General features: G+C 42.8%; 1 protein-coding gene across 1 annotated transcript in view; it reads left to right on the top strand.

Annotated features, from left to right (window-relative positions):
• The window catches only part of ABCB7 (ATP binding cassette subfamily B member 7), a 42299-nt gene that overhangs the window by 10112 nt on the left and 18356 nt on the right, over positions 1–13831 (top strand). Inside the window, 2 exon segments of the mRNA XM_018083233.3 lie at positions 4143–4262; positions 12995–13127. Coding sequence (XP_017938722.2) covers positions 4143–4262; positions 12995–13127 — 253 coding nt within the window.

The raw sequence follows: 13831 nt of genomic DNA on the forward strand, positions 1-13831 counted from the left end.
GACATTTAAATTTCAGGGTTTTCTCTGCTCAGAAAGGAAATGGAAAGTTCTCTTCACCAAAACACTAGTAGCCTTAAGGAATGTTGGATGTTCCTTAACTTTAAAACTCACTAGGAATACATTATCCAGAAATTTTGATGCCAGATGATATTTTTTTAGTTTACTAGACAATGTAAATATTCCAGTGGCATTCTCCCTTCACTCATTACTTGCAGCTATTCCTGTGTAAAGCAATTCCCTGAGTTTTTTTATTCCAATAAAGCATGGTTAATACAGGACATTGCCAGTTAAGGCTGCTGTCCGACTAAACAAATATCTGTTAGGATTGTCCAGGAGAAAACAGCAGGAGTTGTAGAAGTTGTAAAATGTGTGAAGAGTGAAAAAAAAAAACAAAGTAACATTGTGTGCAGATGCCAGGAGCTTCTCAGCAAATATGAAAGGAAGGAAATATGATATTCCAAGTGCAGTTCTTATGTTTCATGTATACATGTACTTGTATTCAGTGCATAAAAATACTGACACCCAATTTACCCATTTTCCCCCTAGGATTATGCTTTTAGGAGAACTGCAGGTGATACACATGCCAGCTGTATTACAGCTTTCTCTATTCCAAACTTTTTTTGACAAACCAGCAGCCTGTTCATTTGGAATCTGACTTTGGGAGTGATATTTTTAAATTGCCCCTTTTATAGCAGCTTCAGGGGTACAGAACTGAATACTGAGGATAGACACAGAGTGAAGGGCACATTTCCTTTATCTCACGTGTAACTAGGAGAGAAGTTTACACATCTCTCTGTTTTTGCAAAACAACTTTGACTGCAGCAGTGGCTGATGTGCTGAGTACTGAAACTGAAACCAGTACTGTTCTTTACCAGCTTTGGGGTTTTTTTGTGTGTTAGTCTTTTGTACACAGAATGGAGAGGAATGAAAACTGTGCTGCTTGGCATGATGCCAAGCAGACATACATTCCTTTCTTATGGAAAGACTGGTAATGAGGATGGAGCCCTGATAACTTACCTTCCCCTACCACCATTTCACTCCCTGCTCTTTAATTTTTAGTTATCACTTGCTTTCTGTGGAGGGGAGGGATAGCACAAAGACAGAAGACTAAGTGCCTTTTCACCCAAAGTTTGGAAGAAAACTCAGGCCCTGGTTTGACATTTATTTAAGCTGATAAAGCAAGTGAAATAAGAATCCTCCCTCCCCTCGATGTGGTGCTCCGTAGGTCACGGTGTGGTCAGACAGTGACCAGCGTGAAGTGATGGAGCTGAACAATAACTGCCCAAATGCTGGGAACCAGACAACTAGTGCTGCTTCTCTCCCAGCAAGCTGCAGGCCCTGGACTGAAGCAATGCTAGTGCCTCCTGCTATAACAAAATTCTGCTCTTGGCTTGTTTTTCCTCATGGTGCTGAATTTGAAGGTTTATCTGAATCTTTACTGGGACAAAACCATGCAACAAGCACCCAAAGAGTTTTCTGCCAGGTTCATGCACTGAGTCAGTTCCTCGAGGTGTTTCATGGCTCCAGAGGTGGTGAGAAGTGGGCTGGGATGGTCCAGTGGAATGCTGGAAAGAGAGGAGAAAGCAGGGCAGGAGACATCTGTTAGTGCTTGAGAGAATAACGGGTGCAGCTCGTGCTGGGAAATACAGAGTGAGCACATGGGAGCCACAACTGGGGCTGTCCTTCATCAGCAGTGAAGCTTAAATGCAAGTCAAACTGCCATTTCCTTCCACCACACCTCTGGCACAGGCTTTATCCACACAGTGATGGGACCAGCCCAGGGAATGCTTTGCAATGCTCAGTAACCTTGGAGACTGGGAAGAGGAATTATGACCTTCTTTTTTCCCCCCCTCTTTAGGTGTTTCAAAAGGTCCAGAAACTGCATGGGATGGGTAGAGGGGACAGCAAGGTGTTCAGTGCTCTTTCTTTTGCAAATAGTTTTCAATATTTGGTAACGTTTTGAAAACATGCTGCATTCAAAGAGAGGAAAAGACTTTTCTTCTTTGCTCCCTGCTGTATTAGATTTATAATACCTTTTCTTCCACTCCTTCCATTTCTGTAGAAATAGACCTTGAAAGGAAATGTAAAACATTACTACCATTTAAAAGGAGGTAAAATAAATGCATCTCTTAACCTTCTTATATACCTCAGAGAATCAAAAAAGGGCCTGAGTCCATTGAACAGATTGCTCATTTTAATTCTTAATGTTGCCACTTGCATATTTAAACAATTTTTAACTCATGTTTCTGTACAACAGTAACATTTATTTCATGGTAAACTTTGATGTAATATGTGTGCATTTTGCATCCTTTGATATTTCTTCTTGTTCCTTTGCAAGGCCTTTGGCAAATGACTGGCTGCCTTCTGACTTTTTTCTGAACAGTTTTACTTCTGTCACCGTTTAGAGCCATGAAAAAAGAAATAGAGTCCTTGTTTGCAGCCAGTGTATTTTGTTCCTTTTAATAGCTTTTCTGTGCAAAGTCTGCCTAGCCAATAGCAACATATAATTAGAACTGCTCTGATTGCAGCAGTATCTTTTGTGTTAATGTAATATCAATTTTTTTTAACTTCCTTTTAACCTGTAAGTGGTGATGAAAGGTATTTTCCAAATGTTTGAACTGCTTTTTATGCATATCCTTGGCTCACATGGAAAGATTCGTGTGTATGCTGCAGCAGATACCTCCATCTCCTGAGTGGGTAGGACACCACAGAAACACTTTCACATCCTCTCTCCACTTGCAAATCCTCCATATATCAATTCTCTAACAGTCGTTTGCAATGTGCTTATCCTGTGGAATCCTCCAGTACATTTGCAGTTGTTGACAAAATGCCACTTTTGGTCTTTGAAGCTGTGACTAGAAACATTGAGATGAATTTCCTGGTGCTTTTTAAAAGCTTGTATTTATAGGATTGGCTTCCCTGGTTGCCTCATCAGTTTTGCCTTTTAACAGACCTCTCCTTTCTTGCTTATTCACACCTTAACAGAGTATTTCTATTCTAGTTCAGTTTATCCTCAAGAATTAAGATACATTCTAAGAGTCCCGCTTTGTAGTGACTTCCATCATGAAGAGTCATTTTTAAAAGGAGTGCACTAACTTTTTGTTTCCCATCTCTCCCCTCAACTATAAAGTATTGCCTGAAATGGAGAGATTAGCTAGCAGCCCTTGCTGCCCTCCCTTCAGTTTTAGATAACCCTTATTTCTTTTCAAGTTAACTCCAGTGCAGCCAACCCAGAAAAGCAAGTTGCTGATACTTGTGCTTTGTTGCTTCATGTTCTCTTATTCTTGATTAGGAAACGTGGTTTAGGCTTCAGAGAATTTAGCTCATGAGTTTAGTGGAATATATCTTAAGTGTCAGTGATACCGAATCCATCTGGAAAATAGCCTTTACATTTCTGTAAAAAAATACAACAACCAAACACAACAACAGCAAAAAAAAATACAACAACCAAAGCACAACTTCAACCCAAACCAAAAAAGTAATATTTTTCCAGATGACTTGTTAACTGGATTGTCATCTTTAGAGCAAAGTTTGAGGTTTGGAGGAGAACTGAAGAATTCAGTTAAAATGGATGTAATCAGTGAAGCCAACATATGGCCATGTCCATCACCTGCCTCCAGAAGGCTGATTACCCAACATCAGGGAATGTTCTCCATACTACTTAGGTTTCTTGTAGACCTTTCACACTTCCTTCTTGCCTTAGGTTTTTCTGTTGCTTCATTAATTTTTTTTCTTTTTTGCATTTCCCTCATGTTGTTTCTAAGCTATTTTAAAACATCTTTCAAAAAGAAGTACCAACAAGCCCTTGCATTTCATACAGAAATCTTGAGAAGATAAAGAAGGTGGGTTTATTTGCTCTGTGAAGTATTTCAGTGTGGTGAATTGTGGCTCTCTCTGTATTCCAGTTCCAGAACACGTGAATTAGGAACAACTCATGAGCTTTAGCAGCGTGTCATGGATATAAACATACAAACAGCTTGAACTTTTAATGGGCAGTCCTGCTCTCAAACACTGTGAAGTGTCTGTTGCCTATCAAATAAAATACAGAAGTGATCTAAATGTATAAAATTCATTCTCATTTCTGCTGCTGCTTTGCTTGCTGAGGAGTGTCTCTAATGCAGTGCCTTTGCTCTTGCCCACAGCTGAGGGAGATCGATGCCAAGAAGATCATCAGGGCGATGCTGTCGTACGTGTGGCCCCGGGACCGGCCGGACCTGCGCGCCAGGGTCGCGCTGTCGCTGGGCTTCCTGGCCAGCGCCAAGGTAGGGACACACCCGTCACTGCCAGGGTACTGCTCGGGTAGGGACACCCCTTCACTGCCAGGGTACTGCTCAGGTAAAGACACACCCCTTCACTGCCAGGGGTACTGCTCAGGTAGGGACACACCCCTTCACTGCCAGGGTACTGCTCCAAGGTAGGGACACACCCCTTCACTGCCAGGGTACTGCTCAGGTAGGGACACACCCGTCACTGCCAGGGTACTGCTTAGGCAGGGACACACCCCTTCACTGCCAGGGTACTGCTCAGGTGGGGACACACCCCGTCACTGCCAGGGTACTGCTCGGGTAGGGACACACCCCTTCACTGCCAGGGTACTGCTCGGGTAGGGACACCCCTTCACTGCCAGGGGTACTGCTCAGGTAGGGACACACCCCTTCACTGCCAGGGGTACTGCTCAGGTGGGGACACACCCCTTCACTGCCAGGGTACTGCTCAGGTGGGGACACACCCCTTCACTGCCAGGGTACTGCTCAGGTAGGGACACACCCCTTCACTGCCAGGGGTACTGCTCAGGTGGGGACACACCCCTTCACTGCCAGGGTACTGCTCAGGTAAAGACACACCCCTTCACTGCCAGGGGTACTGCTCAGGTAAAGACACACCCCTTCACTGCCAGGGTACTGCTCAGGTGGGGACACACCCCTTCACTGCCAGGGTACTGCTCAGGTGGGGACACACCCCTTCACTGCCAGGGTACTGCTCAGGTAGGGACACACCCCTTCACTGCCAGGGGTACTGCTCAGGTGGGGACACACCCCTTCACTGCCAGGGTACTGCTCAGGTGGGGACACACCCCTTCACTGCCAGGGTACTGCTCAGGTGGGGACACACCCCTTCACTGCCAGGGTACTGCTCAGGTAAAGACACACCCCTTCACTGCCAGGGGTACTGCTCAGGTAAAGACACACCCCTTCACTGCCAGGGTACTGCTCAGGTAAAGACACACCCCTTCACTGCCAGGGTACTGCTCAGGTAAAGACACACCCCTTCACTGCCAGGGGTACTGCTCAGGTGGGGACACACCCCTTCACTGCCAGGGTACTGCTCAGGTAGGGACACACCCCTTCACTGCCAGGGGTACTGCTCAGCTGGGGACACACCCCTTCACTGCCAGGGTACTGCTCAGGTGGGGACACACCCCTTCACTGCCAGGGTACTGCTCAGGCAGGGACACACCCCTTCACTGCCAGGGTACTGCTCAGGTGGGGACACACCCCTTCACTGCCAGGGTACTGCTCAGGCAGGGACACACACCTTCACTGCCAGGGGTACTTCTCAGCTGCACAAGGGATAATTGGCTTTTTTATTGTGTAAGGGATTTACACTCTTAAGATGTCCCTTTCCCGCGCAGGGTGCGTATAGTAATAAAAATAATAGCTTGGATTTTTGGACAGGGTGTGTCTGCAGGTGATGTGTGTTTAGGGAGATGATGATGATGACAGCCAGAATTTTTATTTCCATTGGTTTATTTCTGTTCCATTAGGTTAGCCCAGGGTTTTCCATTGCTGATTAAGTTAGATCTCAGGAAAAGGTTCTTCCCCCAGAGGCTGATTGGGCACTGACCAGGATCCCCAGGGCAGTGGGCACAGCCCCAAGGCTCCAGGAGGGTTTGGATGATCCTCTGAGGCACTCTTGGGGATGGGCCTGTGCAGGACCAGGAGTTGGACTGGATGATCCTTGTGGGTCCCTTCCAGCTGAGCACATTCTGTGATTCTGTGAATCATTTACCTCAGAGATTATGGGAAATTGAGTTAAAGGTTGCCTACAGACCTTCTTGTGTGATGCTGGATGTGTCAAACAGGATTTCTTCAAGGCTCTGCATCCATTCTCAACCCTGAACTTGAAAAATGTGGTGGTACCTACTCACAGCTCTTGCTTTTCCTATGGAAAGGAGATTTGAGCTCCAGTCCTTTGATATTTCTCTATGAGATGACAGTGCAATTTTATTGTTTTTAATAAGAAAGAAACTGTGTAACTAATTTTGTGTATTTAAGAACCATGCTTTCATTCAAGTGATTTTTCATGTAGCCTTGATTACGAAATGGAGGGTTGCTCTTACCTGTACTTCATTGTGTGAAAGGATCTCCTATACTCTTGCCTGCAACAAAATTAGTGTTCATTTGTTCTTATAAAGAATTTGGCATGTAAAAGCTTTCTGCACATTAATGGAGGATATATTTCAAGTTTTGTGCAAACCCTTTAAAATAGTTCAGAAGTGCAGATGTTAACTTCGTGCAAAAAAAAATTCTTGCGGTAAAAAAAAAAAATAAATATTTGATTGTAAAATACTGGGAGAAAATTGTGTGAATTCCATTGAGACATACAGGCTCAAATGGTTGCTTCTAAGTATGGCAGTTTTTACTAAACATAGAGCTAATGGTAGTGGCTTGCTGAGCCAAAGTAAGTCAGCTTGGCAAGGAGGTGTAGCACTTAGCTCGTGGCACTGGCAACTTCTGAGCACTCAGCACCATTGCCATGTTATGAAAAGAGAGAAGAAACAAATTTCAGCTATTGTGAGTGTTAAAAGAGGAGTGCTTGGGAGAGAAATGTGCTCCTTTTTTTGAGCTGGAGAGGAAGGTCCAGTCTTGTGGTCTGCAGCTCTTTCTCAAGAGCTGTTTATCTCTCAGGTACTCGTGGGTACTGTCCACAGGAGATATTTTGGGTTGTGCTGCTGTTCAGGACGTTGCTGATACTGCAGGTGATGACATGCAGAATATGGCAGGTCTGTGCAAGTAAACTTCCCCCCTTTTTGTGTCCTGTGCAAAATACACAGCAGTGCTTTTCCTTAAAGAGTTAAAAACTCTTGGGGAAACTGCTCAAAATGCAGATGCCTTGAGGTTTTGTAATGTAGATTTACCAGGTGGATATGAAAATTCTTCTAGCTCCTTTTAAAGCCTCTTATTAGTAATGTTAATAATAATAAACTGAAGGCAATTTCTAAACGTTTGAAGTACTTTTTTCTTCTTCCCCCTTCCCTAATTTATAGTGTTATATGAATATGATGGAGACCATGAATCCAGCATCTAATCCTGCATGTGGCAGCAGTGTACCTTGCCTTTAAGAAGTCTATTAATGTTTCAAGAAGCTTTCTGGGGTGTTATGAAAACAAAATCGATGACCAGAATGCCTGTAAAGAACTCTGTATTTGGTGTAAAACAGAGTTATTGTATTTCTACTGGGAGATAGAGGTGTTTCCCCCACCAAAAAATCAGGCACTTAATTACCCTTTGGGGAAGTAACTGAATGTTTGGATCTCTTAAGTATTCTCTTAAGTTTCCCACTTCAGGTTTGTACAAGGCAGCCTGGAAGCTCTGATGTCCAGAGCAGATTCCCAGAAGCCAAGCAGAAAACCTGTTGAGCTTTGCCCAGGTTTTAGGAGATGCTTGTTAAAGCCAAAGTGTTTTCTGAGAATGTTTGTTTTGGCAAACAAGGATCTCATTGGGAAAACATATAGCAAGCTCTCTGTGGAAAATACAGATTATAACTGGCTGGAGTAAAAAATTTCATGGATGTCTTCCATCTGCCCTTTGCTCCTGATCTTTGTTTTGTTCTGTCATTGCAAAGCTGTGGTTGAATATCTGCAATTTGAGAAGTTACCCTTCATCTCCTGAGCTGTACTCTTACTTTGTGGAAAGAACTTCTCTTAAATTGCTTCAGACTTTACATGTGCTAAGTGTGCGTGTAGTTATTGTGACATAACTAATGTGCAGTAGTTTGTTACAGAGCTGAGGTAAGTCTGGCATGTCTTTGAGCCCTGAACATCTGCTGCTCTTCCAGAGCAAACAAAAGGTCACTTTGTCCTAGGGAAAACGAAGTACAAAGTAGTTTACCTGTCGCTTTCCTGGCCCGTGTGTAATTCTGTGAAGTTTACTCCTTGTGCCGTTTGGGAGCCCTTTGTTCTGGCTGCTTGTGAGGTTAATTACGATGTACTGCATAGACCACACAAGCAGTTTGTTAAAGTTTCTCTGCAATTTAATTGTGTCAACACAAGAACACCAGCATGTTTTTCTCCTCACTGCGTTTCTTTGTTCACTGTGGAACAAAGTGAATCCTTTATCTGAAGAATTTGTTCTAAAGGCTGGTGCTCCTGAGGGGGCATCATAGCGAACTGGGTGATCATGATGGCTCTACCAGTCACCTCCCCGAGGAAGAAATGCTTCTGTAAGCCTTTTAGTTTGGCAGAAGACTTTGGTGAGGGTTTACACCTCTGTATTGATAAAGTTAGGTTTCCAGTTAAAAGACAGAAGCTGTAGGGTGGCCTCAATTTTATTCTAAGAAAACTCCAGAGGAATAAAAGAGGACAGGTAGGTTATAAAATTCTCAGCCACAGGAAAAATACTGGGAGTTCACACCCAGTTTGATTTGGTTACTTACCCACAAAACAGCTGGAGATCATTCCTCCTTTTCCTGCTGCTGGAGAAATAATTTGTCTCTTTAAATCTTCCAGTTCAGTAAAATTCACTTTCCAAACAAAAGCTAGTTTGTGTGCAGGTACTACTGCAGAGCCTGCAGTTACAATCTGTCTTGACTCCCTTTGTGTGGCCCAGTTGCCTGTCATTGAGCAAATGCTTGTGATTTTTGGTTCCTTTTTGTCTCCACGTAACCGCTGGTGGGATTGTGAGCCTTCAAAGCCAGCTGTTAGTCTGGCTTTTTATGACAGGATGGAGTCTGCTCTGGGGCTAGTGAGGTCTTTTTTTCCTTGGAAGATTTGTTGTATTATTATGACACGCTTTAAATTTTTACCTTAAATATTTATGGCCTCTGTAGACGTGTGTGTGATCTGAAAGATGCCGGAGGAAGGCAGGTGAGATGAGTACACAAGGCAGTGTCTGTGTTGTCAGACACCAGAATTAGCCTGCTCACGTTCAGTAGATCTCATTTGTCTTTTTCCACCTTCTCTCTCCCATGTTTTGTCTTCTCTACTGAGGTATGCATAGCAAATGCTTCCTTACTTTTCTGTTTCATCCCTTATTCTTCTGTGCCACAAGGAGAAGTGGCACAAGCTGTGGCTGCTGAGGAGCTGGATTAAACACATGAGTATGACAAAATCACTTGTCACCCCTGTCAGCCTGGAGTGGTTTTTGGCCTCGTGGTCACAGACCAGGCTTGTGTTATTCATGAGCCAGAGAAGTCTTTCAGACTATCTGCATTTCTCCTGACTGCTAATTCAGGAGCAGGAATGGCTTGGCTGAGGAGGCAGGACACAAGGGTTGAATTGCAAATTTAGACTGTGTGCGAAGATAACAAAATCTGTCTGATCAGTGAAGCTTGTACTGGGATCTGGGTGTTTGAGCCCTTTCTGGGAACTCAGGTGGAGTTAGATAATTGAAATTAACCTTTAGCTTTTCGAGATGTTTCAGGTGACAAGTATTTAAAATTGGAGGTTTTTCTTACTGGAAAAAATATAGTTCAGGTCATTTAAATTTGAAGAAGCCCTGAAGCCAGGTGCTTCTTCCCTCATCTGGACCACATTTTGCAGCTGCTTTAGCAGCCTCTGCTCCACAAGGAGTGGGGAGGTTTCTGTTTGTACTTTCCCAAATGGAGTAGCTGGATGTGTACCTTTATATTGGTCCAGAGATAAATTCAGTCATCTTCATGTCAACGTTTCTCATTGAATTATTGGCAGAAGAAGAGTTCACTGTGTACCAGTTTTATCTTGTTGGGGCTCAGCCTGTCACTAATTCATCATCTTTATTAAACAAGAAACACTGGGAAGAGCAAAATGAAAGATAAGGCTGTTTGCCTTAAAAGTAGTGTAGTCCCATGGGGGAGTAGAGATGATATTGCATTGTCAACTTAAAACAGTGCAGTCATTAAGGAAAATGTTTGAACTCATTTAAGCATGATTCATTACAGTGCAACGTGCTGTTAAATGTGGGCAGTTGAGTTGGGATGACTTCATGGGTGCTGTATTTGCTTTCCAATAAATTCAGGCAAGGATTAGCTATTAATTCAAACCCAGGAATAGAAAATGTACAAATTCATATTAAAAGAGTCTCTTTAATGGGAATTGTTATCAAGCTTTCAGGCATTAGGCAGAGGAGGGATGCCTGTATAGATACATTGTGTAAGACAATTGTTTTTCATGGTAGATTTTCATAGTCTACCAAGGTGTGCTTAAAGCTTTTTGTTCTGTGCCAGCAAATCTAAAGAGAGAAATGTGAATTTATGCAGAAGGATGAAATTTTGTTTCCATTACTGTGAACGTGATTTCATTGACTTAACAAATTGAGTAGGAAAGGCCTGTTTCTAATAATGGCCTCTCATCTCTTGCTATAAACTTTGTAAGATTAACTTTTTTCTTTTTTAAATTACTGGAAAGCAGACTGTCTTGATTGCTAATGAAATGCAATACCATGCTGCCTTGTTCTTATTCAAGCTTTACCCTCCAGGAGTCAGAACAACTATAACCTGAGACCAGGCTTTAAATTTCATTTAAAACTCTACTGGGAAGAATTATATTCATGTAAAAGAAGACGTTTCTGCAAAATTGTAGGCTGTTACTGGTTAAATTAATTGTGAGTGGAGAACAGCAGTTTAAAGAGTACATCTCTTCTCTTTAAATGGACTTTAAAATATATCTGTAGTTCTATTTCAAAACTACCTGTAGTGTAGTCTAGTGAAGAATAAAATCCCTGCAGAGAGATTTGTGAGAATCAGCAGCAAATCAAGACAGTCTGCATTACAATATTCTTATTTTCTCCTGAGAAGTCTCTCCCAGGAAAACCTGTACTTTGTCATGTTGGTTGTCACTGAAACACACATGGTAGTAGATTCATCTTTATTAAGAACAAAATGCCACCCCAAAATGGAGTTCTGTAACTCTGAAGTGGGGTTTTTGTTTATACTGGGGAAGGGAGGGGGCATTTGAGACTTCCACAATTCCAGTCTATTAAAAGTGGAGCTGTTCTGAAGGACTCTCAGGCTGCCCTGGGTACATTTCAGAAGGATGTGTTTGAGGTGGGACCTGATCTTTCAGCTGTTTCTCTTTTCAGTCACAAACTATCCAGCAATAACCTCACCTACATGCCCTCAGATCTCATCTGTCTCCTCTCAGGAGTAGTCTAGATTATGCTGTATTGAGAATTTGGAGGTGGTTTTTTTACTGTATTTCATAGGAGAGCCACAAGGGAAAAGGAGAAAATGGATTCCTTTCTCATTTGCATTTAAATCTTTTGCCTGAAACACTGTCTAAAAAAAATTAACAGTACAGATTCCAAAAATTAACTTTTTTTTTCTTTCATCCTATAGTTTATAAAAATATTGTCAAAACTCCAGTTACTCCCCATGGTGAAGTTCTGTCTTCTACTATTTGCCATAATTTGTAATACTGGGAATATTGGATACTGGATACTAGCACTCTTGTCTCTCAAAACCTAGTTTTATCGAGGTAATGTGCAGGTTTTTTCCTGGGCTTTCAGCTCTGACAGATGTCCCTAAATACAGTTGAGATCTAAGTGGATATCCAAAACATTTGGTGGAGAGAGCAGAAATATCTGTCTCAATCTGCTTTGTGTTTTTGTTTCTTCTCATGTAAAACAATTTATCATCTACCCAGAATTTTTTCCAAATACTGAAAAAAATCCCCCAGCTTTAAAAATGTTAACTTACTGTAAAGTGTTTAAACATCTGACATGATGGTAAAATTGTAGGTCATAACAGACTTGTTCAACTGCTAAAAAACTTGTGTCCATATTTTCAAATCTTGACAGTTAGAAGCAGTTGGAATTAAGGAATTCTAATTAATTCTATGAAGTTTGTCAGCAAATTATCTTATTGGTATGAATTAGTGATGTAACAATGGAACATATACAAGACTTGAGAATTTTGTTTTCTATAAGGTTTTCAATATCTTCTTGTGCTACATCATGCAAATAAAAAAATCCTAAAGTTGGCATGTTCACATATCCAGCTGTTTGGGGTTTTACAAGCAGGGGGGACCCTTGTTAGAGGAGATGTATTTGGGGTTTGCTGCTCCTCCAGAGATGTGCAGTGACAAGCTGTGGATGTGACTTTGGGATTTTGTTTGAAAGCTCCTATTTTTAAAGCAATTTGGGGTTTCTTGTAGACTGTACAGAAAGTCTTTTGTGCTGCTGTGCCAAACCCCAGGCTTGATGCAGATAATGTTTATAGTGATGTTGCAAATGGAAAGCATTATTTAATTCTAAGGTGGTATTAACAGTCAGGGAAACAAAGGATGGCTCAGCTTATTTTCTTTGACTTCACTGGAGCTCTGGTTTAACACACCTTGATGACCCCGTGGTAGCAATGTGTGGGTGAGTGGTTTTCTTTGTAACAGGAGTTGTTCATACTGAATATTGTCAGCACCACAAAGAGCAAACAGCCTTTAATGACGACATAATTTAGTAGCACTGTGAGTGTGTGTCATGCAGTGTCTGCTGCTTGATTCATCTCCTGGGCCTGCCCTGCTGTCCTGAGAGCTCAGCCCCAGTTCAGGGCCTTTGCAGTGTACAGTTTGTTTAGGGTAGAAATCGATACTTAAAAGGAGACAGTGAGAGACACAAACTAACCCTGCAGTCCCAGCAGTAAAGGTTTAACAGTGTGGAGAATACTGTGCTTGAAGTAAAGAGCCATTTACCTGCGGTAAGTGTTTAAGGACTGAATATAACAATATAGCAATTTCACAAACAATGGTCATGGACATAGAGGTGTTTTAATGCATATGGACTAATTGGTGTTCTCATGCTTTCAGGCCATGAATATATTGGTTCCCTTCATGTTTAAATATGCAGTGGACAACCTGAACCAGGTATCTGGGGACGTGCTGAACCTCGGCGATGCACCGAGCACTGTGGCAACCCTGGCAACTGCTGTTCTCGTGGGCTGTGAGTGGCATTCCCAAAGCTGGGAATGTGTTAATATCCTTCAGGAAGGGAGGGAACAGCAGAGCTTCTGCCCCTTGCACTGCTGAGCACAGTGGGTGGTTATTTCATGGCATCACAGAACAGTTTGGTTGGAAGGGACCTTAAAACTCATCTCGTTCCACCCCCTGCCATGGGCAGGGACACCTCCCACTAGCCCAGGTTGCTCCAAGCCCCTCCACCCTGACTTTGAACACTCCCAAGGATAGGGCAGTCACAGCTTCTCTGGGCAACCTGTGCCAGGGCCTCCCCACCCTCACAGCCAAGAATTCCTTCCCAATATCCCATCTATCCCTGCCCTCTGGCAGTGGAAACCCATTGCCCCTTGTCCTGTCCCTCCATCCCTTGTCCCAGATGCCTCTCCAGCTCTCCTGGAACCCCTTTAGGCCCTGGAAGGGGCTCTCAGGTCTCCCTGGAGCCTTCTCTTCTCCAGGTGACCCCCCCAGCTCTCCCAGCCTGGCTCCAGAGCAGAGGGGCTCCAGCCCTCACAGCATCATAACTATTTCATAGTTACTTTCTTGATGTCTCTTCCCAATATTCTCTGACCTTGCTTCTGGTATTCCAATTAAAAAATGAAATAATGCTTACAGAAATTATTCTTGATTAAAAATCCTACCCTTTCTCATAACCAGCTGCAAAAGAAACTGATTTAAATGTGCACACAATGG

The sequence above is a fragment of the Manacus vitellinus genome, unplaced genomic scaffold (genome assembly GCF_001715985.3).
Source record: "Manacus vitellinus isolate BGI_N305 unplaced genomic scaffold, ASM171598v3 scaffold_62_pilon, whole genome shotgun sequence".
In the NCBI taxonomy this organism is placed as follows: Eukaryota; Metazoa; Chordata; class Aves; order Passeriformes; family Pipridae; genus Manacus; species Manacus vitellinus.